Source organism: Pimephales promelas, chromosome 14, assembly GCF_988280905.1.
Source record: "Pimephales promelas chromosome 14, fPimPro1.hap1.1, whole genome shotgun sequence".
Lineage (NCBI taxonomy): Eukaryota > Metazoa > Chordata > Actinopteri > Cypriniformes > Leuciscidae > Pimephales > Pimephales promelas.
In genome coordinates this window covers 11,540,824-11,567,166 of record NC_142782.1, presented here as the reverse complement: position 1 = coordinate 11,567,166, position 26,343 = coordinate 11,540,824, and the positions used below count along the sequence as shown (strand labels likewise).

General features: G+C 35.8%; 1 protein-coding gene and 1 long non-coding RNA gene across 2 annotated transcripts in view; both read right to left on the bottom strand.

Moving 5' to 3' along the window:
- Nucleotides 1–23,926, bottom strand: part of LOC120486574 (vinexin) — a 32,591-nt gene extending 8,665 nt beyond the window's left edge. Inside the window, exons 1-14 of the mRNA XM_039682689.2 lie at nt 23,791–23,926; nt 18,692–18,755; nt 16,462–16,485; nt 16,159–16,255; nt 15,951–16,044; nt 12,937–13,011; nt 12,366–12,473; nt 9,915–9,970; nt 7,401–7,465; nt 6,755–6,804; nt 6,610–6,656; nt 6,302–6,416; nt 4,283–4,408; nt 1,271–1,774 (exon numbers count right to left, since the gene is read on the bottom strand). Of these exons, the coding sequence (XP_039538623.2) occupies nt 1,271–1,774; nt 4,283–4,408; nt 6,302–6,416; nt 6,610–6,656; nt 6,755–6,804; nt 7,401–7,465; nt 9,915–9,970; nt 12,366–12,473; nt 12,937–13,011; nt 15,951–16,044; nt 16,159–16,255; nt 16,462–16,485; nt 18,692–18,755; nt 23,791–23,811 (1,446 nt within the window). The 5' untranslated portion in view covers nt 23,812–23,926. The remainder of the gene's footprint in view (nt 1–1,270; nt 1,775–4,282; nt 4,409–6,301; nt 6,417–6,609; nt 6,657–6,754; nt 6,805–7,400; nt 7,466–9,914; nt 9,971–12,365; nt 12,474–12,936; nt 13,012–15,950; nt 16,045–16,158; nt 16,256–16,461; nt 16,486–18,691; nt 18,756–23,790) is intronic.
- A 165-nt stretch (nt 23,927–24,091) lies between these two features.
- The window catches only part of LOC148973678 (uncharacterized), a 44,016-nt gene continuing 41,764 nt past the window's right edge, over nt 24,092–26,343 (bottom strand). The window contains exons 5-6 of the long non-coding RNA XR_016146473.1: nt 25,175–25,369; nt 24,092–24,172 (exon numbers count right to left, since the gene is read on the bottom strand). This is a non-coding gene — a long non-coding RNA (uncharacterized LOC148973678). The remainder of the gene's footprint in view (nt 24,173–25,174; nt 25,370–26,343) is intronic.

The following is a 26,343-nucleotide window of genomic DNA, read 5'->3' as shown; positions in this document are numbered from 1 at the left end:
TCGTTGCGTGTGTTGTGTTTGTTATTTTGTGAGCGGAGAAATGAAGGGAGGGGTTTGTTTGGGTGTCAATTTCATGTCTCAACAGTGTTTCTCAGAAAATGCTTACAGCACCTTTAATATTTTTTATTAGATTAATAACTTTTTAGGACTTTTTGATGTAACTTAGACCCCGTTTACACCTGGTATTAAAATGCGATCTGTATCCAGATAAGTTATCCGGATAATAAGTACTGATTCCATTTACACCTGGCCACATAAATGTGTTTTTGCAAAACGGATATAAATCCGATCTTCACCTCCTGCGTTATATGCAGATTTATTGGATTGCACGCCACCAAAAGCAACAGATCTGAGCGGCATTTTATTGATCATCAGCTAATTTCCAAATCAGAGACATCAATAAGAGAGAGTGGCAACAGGCCTGGTAAGATCATTCCGTTTCTTTACTTGAAGATGTGTTAACTGCGTCTGTGACTTACTTTCACTTTTATTTGCGATGTTTGCACGTTGAATAGACGCTCAGCTGCTCATCTGCGGTGATGCGTGTCGCGTGTCGCATCTGACTAGGCTATAACATGACATATAGCCTATATAACACGCTCTCACTCGTTTATTTTTGTAGCATTTTTGGGAGGAGTAAAATATACATATGTGGTTTCAACAACCAGATTGCGTTTACACCTAGTAAAGATCCGGACGCAATGCGAGCCAGACTACCTCCAGATGTGGTCAGGCAGATCCGATCACGATCCGATCACAACGCGTTTACACCTTGCATTAACATGCGTTTTTTATTATCCGGATAACTTATCTGGATACAGATCGCATTTTAATACCAGGTGTAAACGGGGTCTAAGTGTCTTTACTGACACTTTTGATCATTGTACATTGGCCACATTATTTACCACAATACAAAATATCCCCCCCCCCCCCCCAAAAAAAAAAAAAAAAAACATCGGTAACACTTCACAATACGGTTAATTAGTTAGCATTAGTTAATGTATTAACTAACATGAACTAACAATGAGCAATACATGTGTTACTTTATTAGTTAATCTTTGTTAATGTTAAAATACAGCTGTTCATTGTTCGTTTACTAATGTTAACAAATACAACCTTTGATTTTAATAATGTATAAGTATGTTGAAATTAATACTACAGTACTACTGTTAACTAATGAACCTTATTGTAAAGTGTTACCAAAACATCAGCCTGGCTGACACTGAAGTCCATACATATAAATACTATAGTATTGTTTCTCTGCACAAACCTGTGTGGTGTATGGAGGGTGCGCTGGCATTGTGCCGGCGTTCGCTGGCAGTCCCGGGCCCTGCGGAGGTGTCAGCACATGATTGGAGGGTGACACAGGTGATCTGCTGTCCTTTTCCAGTGGGTTGTGAGAGTGCTGCAATCCCGTCCAGTTGTTGCTGGGTGAAGTGGGGCCAGGCGAGAACAAAAAGTGGTTTGATGGTTTTGGGGAGATGGGCTGTGCGTGTGACAGAGGGGAGCGTGATTGGCTGGAGTGTTTGTGAGGTGAAAGCTGGGGTTCGGGGGAGCGTGACAGGGGAGACAGGGGGGAGTGCTGTGGCCGGCCGGGACTCAGGGGCTCTGGTGTGGGAGTGGGAGAAGATGGAAAGTCATCACTGCTTTTAGTGCGAGGCATTTTGTTGACCTGGACGTAGCTGATGGGGAAGATTCCACTTCGGGTGGTGCCAGAGATACGACCCTCCAGCCAGTGATCATCAACACGCCTGACGATTGAGATAATCTCGCCCTGAGAGACCGAACAGAACAAGAGAGAAGAAAGAAAGCTGTTAAAGCTGTTCTTTGGAATACTTGACTCTGATTGGCCATTTGCAGCATTCTGTGGTTGGATATTTGTGTACAATAGTGAAACTGTATAATTCACAATAATTGACTATAATTGTTCCAAGCAACCATTTTCTGTACATAGCTGTGCTAGTTAGGGCTGGAAGTCGATCACAAAGACTTGATTTACATGTATGAACACGACATGATTAAGATTCATTACCCCAAACTTAAGCCTTAAAGCAGTGGTTCTCAGCCTTCTTGACTCCAAGGCTCCCCAATCTGTTCATGATTTACTGCAAAGGGATTTGAATATTTAAATTTGATTGATGTTATATATATATCAGGCTAATTATTAGGCTATTTCATTAAGGTTTTCAAGACACTGGGAATCCTGGTTCTTCAAAGAAAAAACACTGGTTGAGGGTGTTAATAAAAGAAAGAAATATGTTATGCTTTTTTTTTTTTTTTTTTTTTTTGCAATGTGAACACAAAAAAAAAAATCATGGACATATTTCAAATGGTAAATCGTCCTGAAAAAAATAGTCACACCTGAACTGCTTGCAGTCAAAAACGTTTTCATTGAAAATGAATGGGAGACGAATTTCATCTAGAGAAGGTTCTTTTGGTTCTGCCGCGAACAAAATCTTACAGATTTTTTGAGATATCAAATTTGGAAAAAAAAAAAAAACTTGTTTAGATTTATTGCTTTGATTTTCTCTACAGATTTAGAGTAAAATGTGTTTTTGAAAATATATATAAAATTTATATATATTATATTTCATTTAAAAATTGAAAATAGCATTTTTGTGTATATTTATATTTTTATAATAAACATCAAAGTTCACATTATTAAACTATTTTTCGCCAGCAATAATTTGTCAAGTGTCGTCTTTTAAAAAGAGATCAAACTCAAGTCTGTGCTTTAAAGCGATCAAGATTTACGACAGTTCAGGTTGATAAAAAAAGTGTATAAATGGATTATAAATACAGCATAAATATAATTTAGTACCACAAAATCCCCTAAAAATACAAAATATTAAAATAAAATATATTATTGAACTAAAATATACTAAAATATAGTAGATTCATTTCATTGGGAAAAAAAATTCTGCCATTTTTGTCCGACACGTGAAGAGCACCAGAGGGTTAAGAACCACTGCCTAAAAGGGATATTCACTGTAATGAAAATTGTCACCATTTACTCACCCTCATGTCTCCAAACCTGCACGGACAGGGCAAACTATCCCTTTAACATCTAGCAATGGGAATTTTGATTCATTGCAGTAATTCAAGTTAATTACAGTTGATTCAAATACAGATTTGTTCATGATAAGATAAGAGATGATAAGAGATAAGTGAACACAAGAGTATGATTAAAGGCAATGACAGGTCACAAAATGTTTATGCATTTCAAACCAGCTGCAAATGCTATTAAAGGATTGGTTCACTTTTGAAAAAACTTTTGCTGATAATTTACTCACCCCCATGTCATCCAAGATGTCCATGTCTTAAAGAAATTAAGGTTTTTGATGAAAACATTCCAGGATTTTTCTCTGTAATTATACAGAGAACACAGTATTTTACTGTAATTAATTAACTGTTAATAACAGTTTCAGATGCAGCTTCAAATGTCTTTAAACGACACCAGATGATGAATAAGGGTCTTATCATGCGAAACGATCGGTTATTTCAAAACTTATTCCAAAAATGTAACTTTTCTAAGGACAAATGCTAGCCTTGCTCTATTCTGTGAGGCGCGTTTGTAACGTCACGTAATACGTAATTACGTTCAAAATGTCACGGGCGACGTAGCCGAAAGTACAGAATCAAAATCGTCCGACATCGTTGTTTTACCTTTTAATTCCTTTTTTGTAAACGGCGTTTGAGTTAGTTTTCACGTTCAACCTATGCGTTCAACTTGTAAACACTCTGACTCTGTACTTCTGGCTACGTCGCCCGTGACCTTTTGAACGTAATTACGTATTACGTGACGTTACAAACGCGCCTCACAGAATAGAGCAAGGCTAGCATTTGTCCTTAGAAAAGTTACATTTTTGGAATAAGTTTTGAAATAACCGATCGTTTCGCATGATAAGACCCTTATTCATCGTCTGGTGTCGTTTAAAGACATTTGAAGCTGCATCTGAAACTGTTATTAACTGTCGTTTGGACCTTGTACCGTCTGGTTCCCATGCAAGTCCATTATATGGAGAAAAATCCTGGAATTTTTTCATCAAAAACCTTTATTTCTTTTCAACTGAGGAAAGAAAGACATGGACATCTTGGATGACATGGGGGTGAGTAAATTATCAGCAAAAGTTTTTTCAAAAGTGAACTAATCCTTTAATAAGGTTTCCACGGCTCACTTAAGAACCCAGAAAATTAGTCTGCAGTAAAATATTTCATGATAATGAACTGTGCATAATAAATTAGTTGTAGTGTATGGTAGAGTCTGTGATGTTTATGGCACCTTTCTGAAGGACAGTTCCACAGGCAGGTCGGCATTGAAGTTAAACAGGGCAACAGCCTCTCCATACTCCAACACCTGGATGGTAGGGGACTTTATTGGAGTTGGCTTCTCCGTTGGAGGAATAATCTGGAAAGAAAAGATATGTTAAGACAAAAGATGACGAGATGCAGAGTTGCATTTGCATACTCATGGACACTGATTTGACTGCACTGACACTGTCGAAAGTGAAGTAAACTTGAACTGGATGATGAATGTGTGAACTTTACACAGTGATTAAACTGAACTGAATCAATTCTGACTTCATCTGAAAAATGACACTATTGCATACCCGTCAACATTTGGTTTTCAAAATCCGGGAGATTTGAAAGAGGTGTGGCCCCTTTTTGAACTGTCGACAGTATTGTATTGTAAGTGCCTTGTGCCTAGAACACCCCTTTTACGGTCTATGCGAACAGCCCATGTGTGTGGGTAATTCCTGTTTGATGCTAATTTTTATCTTATTTTGTTTAATAAAGCTACACTGTGTAACTCTTTTAGTTTATTCTTAGCTAAAAACTAGGGCTGTGCAAAAATTAATTGCGATTAATCGCATCCAAAATAAAAGTCTGTGTTTACATAATATATTTGTTTGTGCTGTATATAATTATTTTGTATATATATATATAAATACACACACATGCATGTATATATTTAAGAAAATGTGTGAAAATTCATATATAAATTATATATTTATATAATATAGATTTTAAGATTTTCAGAATTTAAGCGCAAATAATTCTTAAATACAGTATATACATGCATGCATTGGTATTTATATATACAAAATAATTATATACAGCACATACAAATATATTATGTAAGCACAGACTTTTATTTTGGATGCGATTAATCGCAATTAACTTTTGCACAGCCCTACTAAAAACACTTAGTTATTTCAAAAAATATATGTGCTCATTAATGTATATTTACTTTGTTCAAGTAATAAAGTATTCTCGTGAGTGTATAATATGCCATTGAAAATACATACGGGTAAGGGGTTCTAATGTCGGTCGCCATGTTGCCCATCCATCTTGAAAGTACATTTGCCAAAGAGGGACATACCCGTTAATTCAAGCTTCGCCTTTCGCGTTTGCGTTTCAGTTAACACTCATGGATGAGGTCGAACTGGAGGCCATGTTAATCTTGGACTACATTGGCCACCGTATGAGCTAAAACGAAATCGGAATTGAGAGGAACAGAAACTAATATTCACTGGATGGTCATTAGGGTTGGGTATCGAGAATCGATTGGAACCGGGACTAACTATTCGTTTTTCCCGGAATCGTTCAAAAGTTAAAATTTTGATTCCTAGTTTCGATATTCACAGTCCGCCGATCGGAAGAAGAAACCGCTGAACAACACCAACGAAGAAGCGTCTACCGGAAGTGTTGGCATAACCGCGCGAGTCGAACATGAGTAGCTTACGTCGGCGGTCCAAAGTGTGGCTTCACTTTTCTAAAAATAACGAAATCTTGGCAAAATGCAAAATTTGTGATAAAAGGAGTATTTATTTCCTTCAGAAAGGATTATTTCCTTCAGAAAGACCGTTGGTTAGCAAGGTTAGCTAAACTTTTTTTGACCCTGCCTCTTAAAAGAATCGGAATTGAGAATCGTTAGGGACCGGAATCGAAACAAGGAATCGGAATCGGAATCAGAATCGTTCAAATTCAAACGATACCCAACCCTAATGGTCATATACCTTTTCACCACTAGATGGGGGTAAAAATCACACAATGTAGCTTTGAGTAACGAGTACACTAACAAACACGAGTAAAAATAACAAACCGGGAGGGGTCCAGGCAATAGGGCTAAACAACGGGAGAAACCCGGGAAAAACGAGAGTGTTGACAGGTATGCTATTGTCTTTTTCGAGCTGCTTTACATCATTGATCATTGTTTTCCTGTTTATCCCATGTAAAGCTGGTTTGAAATAGTCTGTACTGTATAAAGCACTATATAAATAAAGGTGACTTGACAAACCTCCACATAGCTGGTGGGAAAGATTCCCACTCTCCCATGATGCTCTCCATCATACCAGTTGGCATCCACCTGTCGGTGTATGTACACGATATCACCTTTTTGTATGGTCAGCTCCCTATGGATGGGGGACGATAGGGTGTGTGATTATAAATGTGGTAAAAACGTATCAAATTAATAATACAGAATAACAAATCAGAGAACTTTATTTAATTTTATTTTTAGTAGCATTTCCAACTTCCCCGTAACCTTCACTTCTGAAACTAATAATGAATAATGGAATCTGTGTTGTGTCTTTTGTTTCTACTTACTTCGGTGACTGTGCTTGGAAACTAAATTTGGCTCGGGCTGCTTTCATCTGTGTAGAAAAAAAAAAAAACAGGCATTCTTTCTCAAAGTCTGTGTCAAATATGTACTTTCCATCCAAACTTCAAGGAAAAAGATCAAATGCTGTACCTTTCTCTCTTCTTTCTTAGGTGGGAAATCCATGTCTGAGGATGTGCGACCTGTAGAGAGAATAGAACAGATATCAGCCCATAATATACCAAAATCAACAGCAGAATTGTGTCTATTATCCATGTTTGTTTGCAATTATTGGTTGCTTTTTCAACTTTAAGCACTTATATGTCCCGCAGGGTGAAGAATCTAATGATCATATGAAGTATGTGCGGCTGATACAAGTCCTGGATGATCACTTTTGAGCTCCACAACAGTCAAAGCGCCATTACATCCCTGAAAGTGCGGACTCAGAGGAAGATCATGAGGGACTTCTTTTTCATCAAAATTAACTTTTGCTAAAGACCATTTCATGGGCCTTTAATGTGTTTAGAGTGGCCAACTCTTTCTGCATTAATCTCCAGGAAAAACAACTGGAAAAAAATCTAATCTGCAATCAAGACCTCCATCCTGCTCCTTGTTACACATTTCCTGTCCTGATGAATAGTGATTGACTTCATTTGTTTTCCTCATTTCACAGAAACGTGTTTACTTTGTATTAATTGTGCAAATTGTGCCTTGGGGAATGAGAGGAGAAGATTGGTAAGACGTTCAAGGAAATGGGAAATAGAGGACAGGAGGGGATAGGAAGATGACTGTATCTTACCATCAGCATGCATGAAGCTTGCTGTTGTGCCCTGCTTTGCAGCTGAGCAGGGGATTATGGGATAGCTGGAAAAGAAAAACAATATTATCATGTGACACATCTATACCATATAAATGAAGAACACTGAAGTCAAAAACAGTGAGGTGAAAGTTCACATCTAATACACTGGCATCATTCCTTAAAGGGATAGTTCACTCTGAAATTAATTTTTTGTATGTTTTAGCTTACCTCAAGGGTCTTTGTTTCCACAGAATTTTCAATTTTGCTATTTTTAGGTCAAACCGTTCTTGTCTGTCAGTCATATAATGGAGGTATATGGGGTCCACCTCAAAGAGCATGCACAGAGAAGTCCAAATTAAACATGATTTAATGACTCGTAAATGCAAGTACACATTGATGGCCTAAGACACGAAACGAGCGGTTTGTTGGACTTCTGTGTGCATGCTCTTTGAGGTGGACCCCATACATCTCCATTATATGACTGACAGACAAGAAGGGTTTGACCTAAAAATATCAAAAGTGAAAATACTGCGGAAACAAAGACACCTACATCTTGGATGGCCTTGAGGTAAGCTAAAACATATCAAAAATTAATTTCAAAGTGAACTATCCCTTTAAAAACAATTATTGGTTATTAGTAAGAACAAGATTAAGACCTCTTCCATGTCTCAGGGGTTTTGCGTCAACAGTAGAGATTAAATGGGGATCACTTAGAGACTTTTCTAGAGTTTCCTCAGGTTTTACCCAAGGAAAGAAATCAAAAATCTCAGGAATTTGCCATGCAAGACACCAAAATCTGCAATCGAGATGAACATGAAGATGAACTCCTACATTTGTCATCAAAAACTCTCAAGACCAAACAATTTAAGCTATTTTAAATGAATAATGGAGACAACACTGATACACAAATGAACAACTGATCTCAGTCTCATGAGCTTTGAAAAATCCTTCCTCTTAGTTACATAGGAGACTCAAGGAAGACAGGAAGAATTCCATAAAACACAACAGATGGTCTGTCTCAGCTATGAGGATCCAGTTTGAATTATGGGAATATTTATGAATATGTGACAGACCTGAGAGATGTAACTAATGATAGAGGTTTATGCTGCTCTGAACATCTTTAAAATATAATACGGACATGGTGCAAGAAAAAAAAACACTGTGTATATAAAATATCTCTTGAATTATGTCTTTTTATCCCATGTATCACAAATAGTTTGACTCATTTTAAACATAAACAACATGTTTGCTCAAATAAATGTGCCCTTTTAACCATATTTCTACTGATTTTATTTCTCTAGTGGCGATGAATGTTTGAGAATGAACTGTATAATGCGTTATATCAAAAAAATATGTTGTTGAAATGGCAGCATAACAATTCTTGAACACAACAACCAGTTAACAGGTTTTCAGCCCCAGGGTTGATAATCATTCCAGAAAGAGGGAAGCTGTAAAACTGTCCTCATTCTGTATCCTTTTTGTAGCATTTATGGCATTTTGAGGGTGGGGAGGTAGTCAGCAGGGGGCTGAAGGGGGCAGAAAACATCAACATGCCACAGAAAAACAGAGGGAGAACTCAAGAATGTGTCAGATCCAGTGAGATATGGGCCCCTGGCGAGCAAATACTGAACCTTAAGGTGTCAGAATGGGCATGAACATCTGAAGTATAGGCCTGGAGGGACCTAACTTTGCCTTTTATAGCTCTGCTGTGTCAATGCACATAAAGAGGGGGGTAACTGAATGTGGAGCAGCGATGCGGGCAGAAAAACTGTGTCTAATACAGTTTAAGCACTAATACTGTACCACTTTATTAACAGGACGAACAAGGTCAAGCATGTGATTAAAGACTGAGACATCCTCAATTTGAATGCCACAGACTCTGGCAAATGCACAAACACATGTACAGGCACACAAAGAACTCAGCATGGGGTCGGGTATGTGGGCAGACGGCCAAAGAGTCAACAATTAACCAATCAGACGAGGAGACAGGCCGGGCATGTCATATGACCTTAATAAGAGAGTGAAACAGGGAAACAACGGGGAAATCTGCTGCATTTGTCACACTGTATTAGAATTAATTAGACAGACCGACCCCATTATTAGATAGTATTTCTACAAAACATTCCAAACACGAAACTTGTAATTCTGGGCTTAAAAAGATTGAACAACTTCATCCCACCTGTTCACATAATATTGTGATATAATGGTACATATAAGACATATACAGAGAAATTATGATGCAGGATAATTATATTATATTATATTATATTATATTATATTATATTATATTATATTATATTATATTATATTACTTCAAACATTACTAATATTTACATGACTTCAAATCCATTTATGGCTATATAGCATATGAAACTGCACTATTACTATACACTAAGACTGAATCCTAAGAGTTTTTTTTTTTAATTAAAAAAGTTTATGTATGAGGTTTTGTTATATTTCCCTGACTTTTCAGATCAGATTTTCCCCAAAGTATAAGTAAACCCAGACACTTACCTGTTTTCTTGTCTGTTCTCTTCTGTTCTTGTGGCTGCTGTGTTGGTTTTAGCTCCCTGAAAATAGAAATCACTATTTCATTCACCTCTAAGACACATGAACTCTCCTAAAGACACAGTTCAACAGGAGTATTTGGGAGCAGCTCGAAAGCAATCTCAAGAGGCGGTGACCATTCCTGAACAGAGAGCTACACTTCTCCCCTGGGTCCTACACTCCATACATTTAGTTTGCAATTGTAAATTAGATGTCTGGGTTCGGTTTAAAGTTTCATAAATAGCTTCGGGTTCGGGTTTGTGACAAAAGAAAAACTCTATCTATCTGTCTATCTATCTATCAATATATATATAAATATTATATATATATATATATATATTTGTGTGTGTGTGTGTGTGTAAATAGATAGATATACTGTATTTATTTGACTGCTGAGGGGGCCACTGTGTCTTGATGAAACTGTGTTTGTTTACATGTATTTGTTTACTGATCGTTGCATGCAATCCTAAAATACAGCGGTATTATAAAAAGGTATTTGCTGTGAGCAAAGGACTTCGGGTTCCAGCTTAAAATGTAACCGTACAGGTCAGGTGGGGTGGGGATAAAAGCTCAGAGTTTCAGTTTAAAGCCTGTGCAGACCTCTATTGTAAATCTAAATCAGATGGAACTGGTGATGTGAGGTCATCAGCTAAGATTTCCACAGTTTGTAATTCACAAGCACATGGGGAGTCATAAAGCCTTCAACAATTAAAGGTGCAGAATTCGTTGAGCCAAAAGCTCATTTTAGATTAAATTGTTTAAATTTTATTTAAATATCAATCTGTTTTTTTTTCACATAAAATCTATGGATTTATTATTTTGTTATTTTTGTATTTTTAATGTGTATTGTATGATATAGAGAAGTCTATTAATATTGTCTAATATATGTCTTTGTTAATTTTTTATGTATTTTTATTAGTGCTTTATTTTTAAAGTTTGTCTTTACATAATGTATGTGTGTGCACTGTGTATAATTATTTTGCATAATATAAATATACACATATGCATGTATATATTTAAGAAACATATACTGTATGTTTATTTTCATACATAATGTATATTATATATAAATTAGGGCTGAGCAATGATTAATCGCGATTAATCACATCCAAAATAAAAGTTTTTTGTTTACATAATATGTGTGTGTAGTTATTTTGCATATATAAATACACATACATGCATGTATATATTAAAGAAATATTTAATATATAGAAATAGAAATATATTTTATATATTAATAACCTATTTTTCTTAAATATATAAATGCATGTATGTGTATTTATATGTGCAAAATAATTATACACACATATTATGTGTAAAATATTTTAAATTCTTACATTTTTTAGAATTTAAGAATTATTTAATATATAGAAATAGAAATAGAAATATTAATATTTTATATATTAATAACCCATTTTTCTTAAATATATACATGCACGTGTGTGAATTTTTATATACAAAATAATTATAGACAGTACACACACAGTTACATATATTATGTAAACAAACTTTTATTTTGGATGTGATTAATCTCAATTAACCGTTGCCCAGCCCAAATATAAATATTTTATATACAAATAACAATTTTTTCTTAAATATAGACATGAACGTGTTCGTTTGCATATTTATATATACAAAGTACACAGTACAAACTTATATTATGTAACACAAACTTTTATTTTGGATGTGATTAATCGTTGCCCAGCACTAATTTTTTAATTGTGTGTGTGTGTGTGGAAAGAAATGAAGGAAAGTTGATGGCAGAATTTTCCTTTTTGGGTGAACGGTCCCTTTAAGAATCACAGAAAGAGAGTCACGGCAAGAAAAGGATCAAATAAACACGCCTGGGATTTAATGAGCAGACATTGTGCAGGCTGGCGTGATTCAAAGGCAAGATCAGCGGTGGGCGGCTGCAGACTTTGTCTGTTCAGCATGACAGGAAGTGATAGAGAGGATCAGCATGCACAGCTGTCAAAGTAGGGCCCACATCCAGCGACCTGAAGCACGCTGGCAGGAAGGTAACAGCAGTGGCCAGAAACAGAGAAAGCATTTGACTTTCTTTTTTTTCTTTTTTTGGCACAACAAGTACGAGATTAAGACTAATACCTTGTCTGAAGGGTACAGGAATTTTTAAGAAATCGGTGAGGTCATAATGGATGACTAAAGTCTGACTGGAAGTCCAAAAGACTTATACGCCAAATACAACATCTCAAATGATCTCCATGTTTTATCTAACTGGAGTGTCTGTTTGTCTTTGATGCTCGCTCTCTAAACCTTTGAGAAAGGGTGTTTGTTTTGTATTGAATTGAACAGGCCACAAACCACAAGAAGTTGAACTGAAATTTCAATTGGAATGACAGGAAAATTGTTTGGCTGTACTTTTTAGAATTATAAATGTGTAGAAAAGAGAGTCAGTACCTCACCCCTGCCTCGCCGCTGCTGCTTCTGTGACAGTTTCCTCTCCAGACCACGAATGTCTGAGTCCAGCTCTGCCTCAAAGCGGTTCAGCTCCGACACCAGTGTCGCCTGGACAACAGCATGACAACCAGCTCACACACGGCATATGCATTTTTATGTAAAACTATTGGTATTTATATTTTATGTAAAACTATTGGTGTAACCCAGAAATCTAAATGTAATCTGGGAGTGCATGCGATTTCATGGTAGTTGAACTTTGATAGTATAAAAATCACAAGGTATTTGGCGATAAAGAGCGTCTCCAGTACTTGCAGAAGAGAATGGAAAAGGAATAGCCTTCGTTTATTCAGATTATGCTGAGTACACAGGAATAGTCCAATAGCATCAATATATTCTCTTTAAAATAAATCAGAAAATGATGGGCATTTATGTATATTATAACAAATGTACCTTCTAAAAATGACCATATTAACAATATTACATTTATTTGTAATAGCTTTGTAATTAATATAATAATAAAAAGGCGAGATGCATTCAGATTGATGTCTGATGTAGAAGTGCAGACACTCACCTCTATAGATGGAGATCTGGGTTGAGGTTTACCCGGGGTGTAATATAAAGGCAGCTGTGAAGCAGACCTCAGAGACTAAAAACAAATCAAATACCAACTGAGACTACAACATCATACAATGTAATTAAGCCACATTTAGACTAATTTAATTGTTCCCAGAAGAGCAGAATTGAATGGCAGCTAACAACCTTACAAAAGCCATCCAGAACACCGTAAGACATGATAAGCAATGCATCTTTCAAATATTTTAAAGTCCCCCTGTAGTCAATAGTATCCTTCAAAACGAATATTTGATCATCAAAGTGACATATAAAAAAAAAAAACTTGCCTCATTTAGAATATGCAGTTCAATGAATATGTAAATTAGCCCCGCCTTCACTCACTCACACCAGCTCAGTGATCCATTTACCATAACACCTTGACATGATTGGTTACATGGTAGTTTTCGATTTTAAATGCGTTTTTGAGACTGTTTTTGGTTTTTGGTCTTAAAAGAGTAGTTCACTTTTAAAAAAAAACTTTTCCTGATAATTTACTCACCCCCTTGTCATCAAAGATGTCCATGTCTTTCTTTCTTCAGTCGAAAAGAAATTAAGGTTTTTGATGAAAACATTCCAGGATTTTCTCCATATAATGGACTTCATTGGGTGCCAAACGGTTTAAAGTCCAAATGACTGTTTCAGTGCAGCTTCAAAGGGCTTTACTAGACACCAGACGATGAATAAGGCAGCCCGTTCTCATCCTAAGACGTCATCTGACTGACGCTTTTGACCATACGTCAATATCCGATGTTTTAGGGTACCCTTTAACGTCAGTTAGATGACGCTATCTAATCCTAACCCAACCCCAGCTAAAGGTAAAGAGTCAGTTAGATGACGCCCTAGGATCGTCACCTAACTGACGTTAAAGGGTACCCTAAAACGTCGGATGTTGACAGTTGTCAGTTAGATGACGACTTGGGATGAGAATGTGTTGAATAAGAGCCTTAACTAGCAAAACGATCTGTCATTTCAAAAATTAAGATCGGTCATTTCCCCTGTTTGAACTCGTTCATCAAAATGAACTAATCTTTTTTCGAGTCATTTTGTTCATGAACCAAATGACTCGAAAAAAGATTTGTTCATTTTGATGAACGAGTTTGAACAGGAGAGTACCGAACGCTCATCACAGTACAGAGCAAGGGCGATTTTTTTAATGAGCGAATGTTTCGCTTGATAAGACCCTTATTCATCGTCTGGAATCGTTTAAAGCCCTTTGAACAGTTTGCAGTTTGTACTGAAAGTGTCTTTTGGACCTTGAACCGTTTGGTTCCCACTGAAGTCCATTATATGGAGAAAAATCCTGGAATGTTTTCATCAAAAACCTTAATTTCTTTTCGACTGAAGAAAGAAAGACATGGACATCTTGGATGACATGGGGGTGAGTAAATTATCAGCAAAAGTTTTTTTTTTTTTTTTTTAAAGTGAACTACTCCTTTAAGGAGAAAATCCTTGGCAATGGTGCTGAATTGTGAATTTGCACATGGTTTGTCTTAAAGCATATAAAAAACACCACATATACATGTAAAAATTGTTGGATTTTCAGCACAGGGGCACTTTAACAAAGCAAAGCTGCCTTTAGTGGAAGAGATGATAGCTGTCACATTAAGGCAAATGTGGGAAAACAGCACTTGGAGCTTTTAAATCACACAAGCGGTTAACAGGTTTAATACGAATCACAAGACAGTCCTCCTTCACACAGCGCCACAACTGGAGATGAAACAATAGATTCTTTTATTCTCTTATTCACACAAAGCCAGACATAAAGTCAGTCATAAACAATCAGGATTCCTGACAAACATCTTAATCTGAGAATTTAATAATCCCAATTCTCTCCTGGCCCCCGAATGACACGTCTTTTTAGGCCTCGGTGAAAAGTTTTGAGAGTGAATGTAATCAAGACTGAAGTCGAGATATTTCAAATGTACATCACTACACTAAAACTAAAAAGGTCATTAGTTTACAGTAACAAATGACTATAACTGGATATAGTGTTATATTATCCTGACATTAAAAAAGGAGTTATATATTGTACATTTATAACGGTCAGCTGGAAGACATCACTGTTTTTATGCAGAACTGCTTTATATATTAAATTAACTAATTTAATAATTGATGATATTTACAACAGAAATGAATCATTTAATGACACTATTTTCTTTTAGACCGAAATGAACTCTGTTTGCGTCATTGAATCATTGTCACTGTTTGCTTTGAAACAATATGTATTGTACAGTATAAAGACTTGATTTATTGTGATTATCCATTTTGAGGAATAAACAAAAAATCGATATATTTTTGTGCAGGAGGAACACATGGATAGCTCTGTTATGGAGATCCAGTGCTTTATGCATACTGTAAGCCCAATAAATATGCAACTTTAATTGTGTGATTCTGCTCATACATCAGGTGTCTTCAATAATCAAACAATCATCACTCAATGAATCACTTAAGTACCTAATTAACTCTAACGCTGCTTCTGTGTTACTTTAATGTGTCGTACCTGTAACAAGACAAGGCTTGTGTGAACAGCGCATGTATTTACCGGGAAAGAAATTCTGGTCATTTTTACGGTAATATACCAGGATTGCTTCTCGAAAGGGCCAATTGATACAGTTTGTCTGTTTTGAATGCCTTTGGGAAGGCTGTCATCATCTCCTCACCCGGATTCTGCGCAGCAAGACAGTCACAACTACTGTACTTTCCCCAGCACCTTCTCACCCTTTCTAGCGTTCAGTCAAACCCACTCACAAATGCCAACGGACAGTAACAAAAAGGCATTCAACAGACACAATAATGCTTTGGATGAACTGGCAAACTAAAAAAATCAGGATGCTTTTTCCTACAAATCATTATAATACACAGACAACCCCCTTTATTGTCATTTATACATGTTTTTTTGCATGTTTAAATGACAATATTTCTTGTTAAACTGTATTAATGCTCAGGTTATGGTGGATGACTGCTGTTTCTTACCTTATTCCGATCTTCTACCGCTTCTCCCTTTCCAGGCTCAAAGTCAAAAATACTCTTTGGTTCTGGGTGCTTCCCTGTATCGCCCAGATCAGCCCTGTAACAAAACACCATACACGCACACAATCATTGTTGGTTCTTGCAGCAACAGATTCTAACCTGCCCAGTGTCTCTGTAACTCTCTCTCTCTCTCTCTCTCTCTCTCCCTCACCAGTCAGGCAGGGCTCCGTGAGGGGTGAGAGTGAAGGGGTCTGAGTGCCCGTCCCGCTGGGCAGAATCTGGGGGAGGCGATGATGATGACAGCTTCCCTGCAGGCATTAAAAAAATGGATATCAATGAGAGCTTATAGATGTTTCACACTTTTATTCAGTTTGAGAATACTGTCTTTATCCGAATACATCAAACTGAATGGTTTAACATTTTCATTTAACACAAACTGGTGTAAAACACTGCAACACAATTCAGGATTCTCCCAGGAAATAAGGAGAATGTTTCCATATTAAATACAACTTACTTTCTCTCCAGTCAAGCTCAGGCTCTACAGGGGTAAAAACATACAAAATGAAATTAGAAGAAAGTAAACTAGTTATGAGCCGATATTTGAATTTTTGAAATGTAGTAGTATTATATTAGGCCTATATTATTTTTGATATTAAATAGTAAAGGCTAATTTTTCCTATTTCTACATTTAAGTTAGCGTTGCTGTCATTTAACAATAAATATGAATCTTTACAAAACACTACTGATTTAATATCAATGTAATCTTTAGTTTTAAACTTTTATTTACCATTTATTTAGCCAAAATAGTATAGAATTGAATTCACTACTATTAAAAACATTGGGTTCAGTAAGATTTTTGGGGTACACTTTATTTAATTATTTATATTTTAAATATATTTAAATATATTTTATTTAATTAATTATGCATAATCTACTGTTATTACTATAGTTAGTACATGCAACATGTTTAAAAAGGACACTGAAAATGTATCAAAATTGAGTATTTATAATTTATAAAATTCAAATAAATGCTGTTTATTTTGAACTTTCTATTGAACAAATAATCCTGAAAAAAATACAAAAATAAAAACATTAATAAGAAATGTTTTTGAGCACCAAATCAGCATATTAAAATGATTTCTGAAGGATCACACTGAAGATTAATGAATAAAAATGAACATCACAGGAATAACTTTTATTTTTAAATTATATATATATATATGAAGAGTTCAGATGCAAAAGCCTCTAAGTGCCATTTGAAATTTTCTTCTAGAATGATCATTTTTATCAAGCTTGTATATTTAAGTTCAGTATTTCACTTAAATGGCAATGATAATTACCTATTAATTGTTATTTCAGTGAAATTACTGAACTTAAATATATATGTTTGATAAAAATCATCATTAAAGAAGAAAATTTCAAATGGCATTTAGAGGCTTTTGCATCTGAACTCTTCATATATATAACTAACTAAAAATAAATAAAATAAAATAGAAAACAGTTTTAATTGAGTAATATTTAACAACATTCTAGTTTTACTGTATTTTTGATTAAATAAATGCAGCATTAAACAATACATGCATTATATCAAATAAAATCTCTTAAGCTTGGTGAACAGAAAAGACTTTTATCTTTTTCAAAAACATTATAAAACCTCCTCAACCTTAAACTTTTTACTGGTAACATAGATTGATTAGAATTTTAATATAATTGTGTATCAGTTATTGGCCATAACAACAAAATATTGGAAAAAAAGGAAGAAACATGCCATAATTATCATAATGAATGCCAAATCAATATATCCCTATAATCAACTAAATGCATTAAACGAAGAAAACATGTTTTATCTGTTTTATCTAAACTTCATATATTTGCCTGCATCTGTATAGTTATTAGCTAAAATAATAATATCAATATCTAAGGTTTGATGTGGTGCAGTGACTGGTTAGCACAGAGCAATCCATGAGCTATACCACAATCACAACAAGGCAGATTGTCTGTGTAATAAAATATCATTTAAATGAACTACTTACTGTACTATTTAAAGACCAGATACCACAAGCTCATCACATGACAACCTGCTCTAAACTTCTTTCTCTCTATAAGCTCAATAAGTCTGAGTCAAACAATATGTCTATGGAAATACTTTGAGAAAGCTGTGTTACACATTCATAATTACTCAACCACACCAAGTGCTTTTCCAGTTATTAAACTGCAACAGCAAACCTGTGAACATTAAATCTACCTCAGGACTCAGGCCAAGTGTCCTAGAGGGTTTTGGTGAAGTTTTGTAACAGTAATTAGTGGTACAGCACTGTATAAATTTCAGCGTGAGTGTGTTACAGCAACACTCTTTTTCAGCAACGTTCTTATGCTGTTGTCCGAAAACCAGTTTTATTTGTAATTTACTATTTTGGTTTGTGCTCTTGACATTTTTAAGAGTTTAAAATCGGTATCTAAACTCAGAATGTTAAATGATGAAGGAGAGGCACAGTGTGGTGTATCCTAAATCCCATCATGCTCAGTAAAGCATATCTGGTTCCACTTTCAAAGGGGTTGATTGTGCACTTTCTCATTGAGTTCCATATGTGGTGAAAGGTTTAACAATGTTCAAGAAATGAGGTATAAAATTTCTAAGCCAGAGTTTGGCTTTATTCTTTCTGGACCATGTAAAATGTGACGGACAATAACAGAGAGGAATTTCCTCGTTGTTTCTGAGAGAGAGAGAGAGAGAGAGCACATACCCTCTGGTCTCTTGTGGATTTGTTTGAACATGCTCTTATACCAGTCCTTAGGCTTGTTTACGCTCTGGTGAAAGAGATGGGAAAGACAACAAAAAAAAATGCATTGTTCAAAATAAAACATATAAATGGCATAAACTCTGTACAAAATATTTGTTATTCATATTTTTGTATTGTTAGCAAGTAAAATATTGCTATCGGAAATAAAAAAGCTCAACAATGCATTCAAATAAAGCTCTAAAAATCAAATACTTGAATATTAAAATAAAGAATACACAAAGAAGTGCAACATATGCATTTATTTTAACAACGTTCTATTGTTTTTTAAACGAAATTTTTGAATTTAAAGTGCCTATATGCACAAATTTTCACGTATTAATGACAACTTTAAAAAGACGAGACCTTCCCCGATGTCTTAGGTTGTCTAGAAATGCCAGACTGATTTACATGTGTAGAACTCGGGACATTTTTGCCGGGAAAATCATAAGGAGGTGATTACACACGCTCTTGAGAGCCTCATAGTTCTTCGGACACATGAAGCGAATGCTTATTGTCAATGTTATTATCAATCTTCAGGATAATGTCGAAAGATACTGTACTGTAGGCTTAGGAAACGCATTCTCATCCTAGGGCATCATATAGTGACGCTTTTGACATTTCGTCTAAATCCAACGCACATGGCACACTTTAGCATCAATATAACACGCACAGAGTATGGGTAGGTTTAGTTCTGGGGTAGGGTTACTAGGAGGCGCCTTCTGACGCTAAAGGGTGCCATGTGCGTTGGATGTAGACGAAATGTCAAAAGCGTCAGTAAATGATGCCTTGGGATGAGACCGCGCTGGCTTAGGCTAATATGAAAGTGTCATGCAAAGAAAAGGGAAGCCGGATCTATATAGTCTATGGTCTCAAATTTAGTTAAGTTATAATCAAACTATCATTTGAATTGACCCTTCGCTAAGCCCCGCCCTCCCTAGTTACTGTTGCTATGCCTGTCAAGCTTTCGCGGCTGGCCCATCTATTATAGTGTGGATGCACCCGCTGTCAGACATTTCAATGAGATAATTAGTAATTTTCGGCGAACAAGTGAAATATCTGAGAGAGCAAGACAAAAGGGACTACAGTATGCATTTGAGGGATATATTCACGACATTATATGCAACCGATTAGAGAATAATTTCTTAAAAATTAAAGTTAAAGCCTAACGTTATAGTCCCAGCGCAAGCAGCAGCGCCTCACGCTGACCGTTCAAATGGGAAACACAAATTGAGGAACAGCTGTGTTCATACACAGCAGGGTATGTGAAAATAATCGTAAAAATTATAAATCGAACAGCTTATCAATAAATCTTGTGGAATAACACTAATACCGGGAGAGCCGCGATCGGATTGGGTTAAGTTACTTAGTAAGGGGTAACCAGGGTTCTCAAGTTTGAGCAAAAGCTTGGAGTGAGATCACACACGGTTAGGGGAGGAGCCATAATGAAGCCCCGCCCCACCCATCCCCGCCCCCAATTTTACCCATTGTTCATAATTAACCAGAACAAATTAAAATTATAACAATTAGTAAATCTGATAAATGACAGAGCAATTCATCACATCAAATACTCTTTAATGCAGTATTACAAATATAGCTAACCAAAAATATAACAAATTGCTCCAAACAGTTTCAAACAAATCTTTAAAAATTGCATTTTGATTTTTGAATGCGTCTTCTATCTAGACGAATGATTTATTGTGTGGTGGGACATTGAGAACAAATGGACAGATTAGAGTGCACCACCTCTTCCATCCTCCTCTAATCTGGCAACCTTTTTAGGGGGCTTACCCTTTGGTGCCCAAAATGACAAAATATCTTTCTGCTTTTTTCCTGACATCTTTGAAAAATACAAATGCAACATTATGACAATGATTAAATATTACCCAGAGCAATCTGCTGTAATACATCCTTAATGTAACTAGAAAGACTATTAATATTACAGTATAATATAATTTAAAATAAAATCAGTAAATCTTCATTCCTTTCCATACCCACTAACATTTCTCTTAGTTTCAGATAACGTAAGATAGCCAAACTGAGCCTGGTTGCAAAGTAGTTGTAGAGTTTTTGACTGCATCAATAATAATGTACGATGGGCTACATATTAAATGTTCTAGCCCAAAAATGTTAGACGAGCTTCTTCCAACTTACCTTCTTCTCCATCACGACACATGTGTTCGCGCGATGTTGTTGGTTACCTAGGATACCGAGGACGTTCCGTCCATTTCCGTGTGTTCGCGCTACTGAATGACATGTCATGTATAGATCAGTGGTGCACGCAGCGCGCATATATGCTGCCTAGTAACGAACGCAATCTGGCGGAGATACGCGCTGGCGGCAGGAAACTTCACTTTGTTTGCCTGCGCCTCGTATACAACGTTAGAAAGCTTTCAGCCAGGACAACTTGGTTGGCATTGCCTTTTCAGCGTGAGAAATACACAGTGTGGCGTGTGAGCGTGTGAACCAGTCGAAATGAGTGTGTCTCACGGCCAATGCGTGAGACTTGAGAACCCTGGGGGTAACGTTAGTAGGACGTCGATTAACAAAATGCTGAAATATATTTTAAAGTATGTCAATGAGCCTTTGTCTTGTCTCTTTAATCGTCTTATTTTACGTTATCATTATGACCAAAGAACCGTCAATATTTCCAAGCAATGGGTGTTTTTGTTAAGCATGTCGACATTTACCAGTAGTTGTGAATGGGTCTCGCACATAGACGCTAGATCACGCCAATCATTTCTCCCCTTGGCTTTTAGATTTTCTGGAAGGAAAATAATTCCTCTCCCCCGTCCAAACTTTTAGTATACCGGTATCAGATTTGCACAATCCATACGCACAATGCTTCAGCATGTTCCCTCGTTCGAAAGCTTGCCAGACCTCCCGCGCATAGTTACGGTTGCTAAGACATGATTGGCCAGTGGCGGTTTTCGGGCGTGGCTTAGCGAAGGGTCAATTACCTCATTTGTGATTCCAGTGAACTGCAGAGCTGGTGCAAACATGCAAACACTATGATCGGATGCTTTCTAAACTGCTGTTTTCTCTCCGCTGTGCATTTATTTTGTTATTGAGAGGAAAGCTGCAGCACATATTTACGTTACATATTCATCTAAACGTCGTTCTCAGCAGCATGGATGACGTCTTGATGTTTGTTAACAGTATAGTGCTGCAAATGTATTTCCAATTTTTTTTTACTTCAGCAAAGAAAGAAAAGGAACTTCTCTGTGAGTATATTGGGACACTAAATTGTGTTCAGTCTCTTGTACACGTGCACGAGCAATAATTTGCTGTCTGCAGTTCACTCAACAGCCACCGGTGTCACTATAACAAAGTCTTTTGAATTCTACATATAGCCCCTTTAAGAAGCACAACTGCATAAAATATTACCATTCATCTTCAGAAAATATATATTGAATTTTTATTATATAATATTTAATATCTTAAATATGTCTTGTCAAAAAAGCATTGAGAACTTTGTGAGTGTACAGACCGTTTAAAGGTGGAATACCTAAGATTTTTGCATTAAAATATCCCAAAATCACAAGGCCAGTGTTATATATTTAGTTAAGATGATAACTTACAATATTTCAAATGTTTCAAACAATGTTTAAATCGTGAGAAAATTTAGATTTTAACCAAGGAAACGAGCAGGGGTGAGCTGGGAGTCGCCAGTCAATCGTGTAGTCCTGGACAAATGCGGTAGTTGTAGTTGTGCGTTAGCGTCTATCAAGCAACAAACGTAAGCTTGTTTCGCGCATTTGTTATGGAATGGAGCACAATTATTCTTTTCATTTATTCTCAGAATGTGAACTCTTGGCTGTAAAGGGGGTCGCACACCGGACGAGAAACGCCACGTCTAGGACAACTCCAGGTATCGCACACGGGACGCGCACTTTCTCATCAGTGTATGGCCAGCAATATTGTTATGTTTAATGACATGAAAGGAAGATAATGTCTTTTCTATGTTATTGTACTGTACAGTTATACAATCGTTGCTGAGTCTGCATTCTGAAAACTTTACCTCAGAGCATCCGTTAACTGAATGAATTGAGAATCTCACCTGAAAAATCTAATAACATCAGCTATTGTCATTCAAGCAGCTGATTTCTGTAAATGAATGCAAAACTAAATGCATATTGCAGCATAGGGCGAAGTCAGGATCCATTAGCAACGATTTGAGACAAAAATAAGTCACTTCGTCCAGTGACTCGTACAGTAACATCTGTGATAACTAATTTACTTTTAAACCTGACTTTTCTTGCGGTTATTTCAGTTTAATGAAAAACAAGCATGTCATTAAACGCAACATTTATAGAAATCGAGCTTTACCTCATCCATGACAACTAATTTTCGATTCCCGTCTGACTGATTTATCCACGGTGGAGTTGAAAACAACAGTTCCCATCATTCCGCGTTCCTCCACAGCGTCATCAAGCAAAGCCGTTGTTGTTGTTTTGAATGTAGCGCCCTCTAGCGCCATAAAATCTTAGGTATTCCACCTTTAATAAGGTTGATTACGCCAGAGTTCTCTTATAAGATTGAGCCATTCTAGTCACTTGGACTATTTTAACGATGTCTTTAATAACTTTTCGGGGCCGGCAAGTTTCAGTCCCTTAGACGCCAATGGAGTAGTGAGACAGCTCTCAGATTTAATCAAAAATATCTTAATTTGTGTTCTGAAAATGAACGAAGGTCTTACAGGGTTCAAACAACATGCGGGTGAGTAAAAACTGACCATTCATCTTCAGAAAATATATCTTGAATTTTTATTATATAATATTTAATATCTTAAATATGTCTTGTCAGTAAGATTTTTATTTTAAAAAAGACAAACTATTTGCTAATGGGTTAAAAATAAACAATATACAAGAGATGTTCTATATCTACACCTACGGATAAAGATTACCAGATTATCTTACACAGTTTTGTGATGTGATAACTAGTATGCATGCACGATTGGTTTATACAGCCAACAGGATAAAATGGGCATAATTTCCAGCTCACTGAAGGTGTGAAGCATGAATGCATTCTGGGATTGCAGTGGTTCAGAGAGAGTAGGGACTCACAGATCGGGATGCGATTGGCATGCCCGTCTCATCTACAGGACCGATTCCAGAGAACTTTATTAAGCGCTCCTCTCGGGATGCAGAAGTCCTGGGCAATGTGGCAGAACCTCCACTCTGTATTCCCCCATTGGATAATCCAACTAAAAGGGACGAGAGATGATGAATTAAACACATATGGAATTGCATAGTACCTATTTAATTTCTAATTTTCTATATTTACTTATCACCACAGATAAGATGCACATAATACTAATTTAATTCAGTCAAGTTATGCACTTAATATGACAGATTGAGTCATGGATTATTTACTATTTGTCTGAGTCGTTCCATAGTAGGATCCGAAACTGTGTGACGGGAATCCACCTCCATTGACCTCTGCGACCTGATGAAACATTAATTCACAGTCGGGGATATATTACAATCACAGTGAATTAGCAGAGAATTAAAGAGAATCCAAGTAAATAGGAAAACATTAAATCATTAAAACTTAACATCATAACACATTTGGACACTTAAATTGTATATATAAATGTCTGAATTATAAAATATTTATAAAATACATTATAAAATATCAATCCAAGTGACATGTGCAAAGAAATGCTTTAAAACTGTAAAACGGATGAATTCTGTATGAGTCATTTTTTAATGAATTCCACAAGGGGGCAGAACAATACAAATGATGTTCCTAAAAACCTTCAGTCAAAGTCAGTGCTCAAAGCAGTGATTTTTTTTGTTTGTATTATTTATTTATTATTATAGTATTTATTGCTACTTTAAATTGCTTTAATTTTTTATATTTTCAGTTTTTAATTTTAGTACAATTTTGTCATGTGCGTTGTCATTTTTATTCCTTTTTTATAATATTTATATTATTATTTTATTACTATTTTATTCATTTTCATTTGAGATTTAAGTTGAATTTTTCCATCTTTTATTTATATCTGATTTCAATCAACAAAATGTTTTTTAACTGAATAGAGTTGAAAATAAAGTTGAAACAAAGTTGAAATGTAAGAAAGTATTATTATTATTTTGGTATGTCTCCTTTTTGCTTGAATGACAACAGCTCTAAAGCTGCATGAACTCCACAAGTTTGTGTAAAACCTATAATAATCATGTTCTCTTGAGCATTTTGTGCTTCCATGGAAATTAGAACATCTATAAGCCCAATATGATCAACGTCAGATATTTACTTTTTCAAAATACATTTTGATTAATATATATATATATATATATATATATATATATATATAAGTTAGATTTAGAATCCCAGATTTTCAATACATCTCAGACCTTTGGATCCGAGTGTATATGAATAGTGAAGTTCCAAACACACATATGTAAGAATGTGTGCAACAGTAATGTGTTACGGATATGCTCTTGCCTGATGTGAAGACGTAGAGGCTGAACTGTGGTGGAACGGGCTTAACGGAGGCGTAGGAAGTCCAGGAGAGATTACAACTACTTCCTGGCTCATATCCGGAGTCATGAAGTGCTGTCTTGATCCACTGATGGGAAGAGCCTCATCTGAGAAGATGATCCGCGAGCCATTTAGATGATCATACACCTCCACACTTTTCTGAGAGAAAAACAGAGGTTTTAAATGACCCAGAATCACAGTTTCCGTGAAATGATGAATAATGCATACAACAAAAACATGAAGTGAAGGTTTAGCTGGTTAGCTTCAGATGTTACTGGTAGACACTGTAACTACACCATTCTCTGGGCTAAATGTTTATTCCTCTATTGACTACACTTGTGGAAAAATAAGTGCACTTAATTGTATAAAACGAACAGTTTTATTTTGAAGTACACTTTAAATCTTTAACGCTTTAATAATCCTTTGTCATGCTTTAAAGCACACTTATTTTGATGTGTTGGCTAAATTATAATTAGATTATAATAGATCATAAGTGTTATTCAAAATTACATTTAAAGTATTTTAAATGTACTAAATTACTTAATCATTACAAATGAATTTAATTAAATATTGAAATACATGACATACAAGTTTCAAAAGAAATAACATTAAAGTATATTTTAATGCCTGGCAGTACACTTTAACCATATTTCAAAGACAATGGGAGTAATTATGAAATTACATATAAATATGTACTTAAATCCTATCCTGAATGGATCAAAGAAGCAAGCTTTACTTGAACTAATTGTATTGGTAACATTTTAAACCATAATTCATTTTAATTTTAACATAAAAAACATGCAATTAAGGGTGTGTTCAGACTTTTGGTTCAAGCACAGCGAACTCTGGCACGATTGCTCTGTTAGTGTAGTTCATTTGAATAGCCTAAGTGTGAACACTGCCATTCAAACCTTCCATCCAAAAGCTTTGTCTCAGTCCACTTCCAAACGAACTATGGTACGGTTTTGAATGAAATATGAACGCAGCATGGACCAAAGACCTCTAAACGAATCAAAACCAGACGCAACCCTAAGAGGACAGAATGCTCAAGCACAACTGGGTTTCACTTTATGAGTTCTCAGCTTGTAAAAAAAAATATCATCACATATATGCACAAAGAACAAGGGCATTTA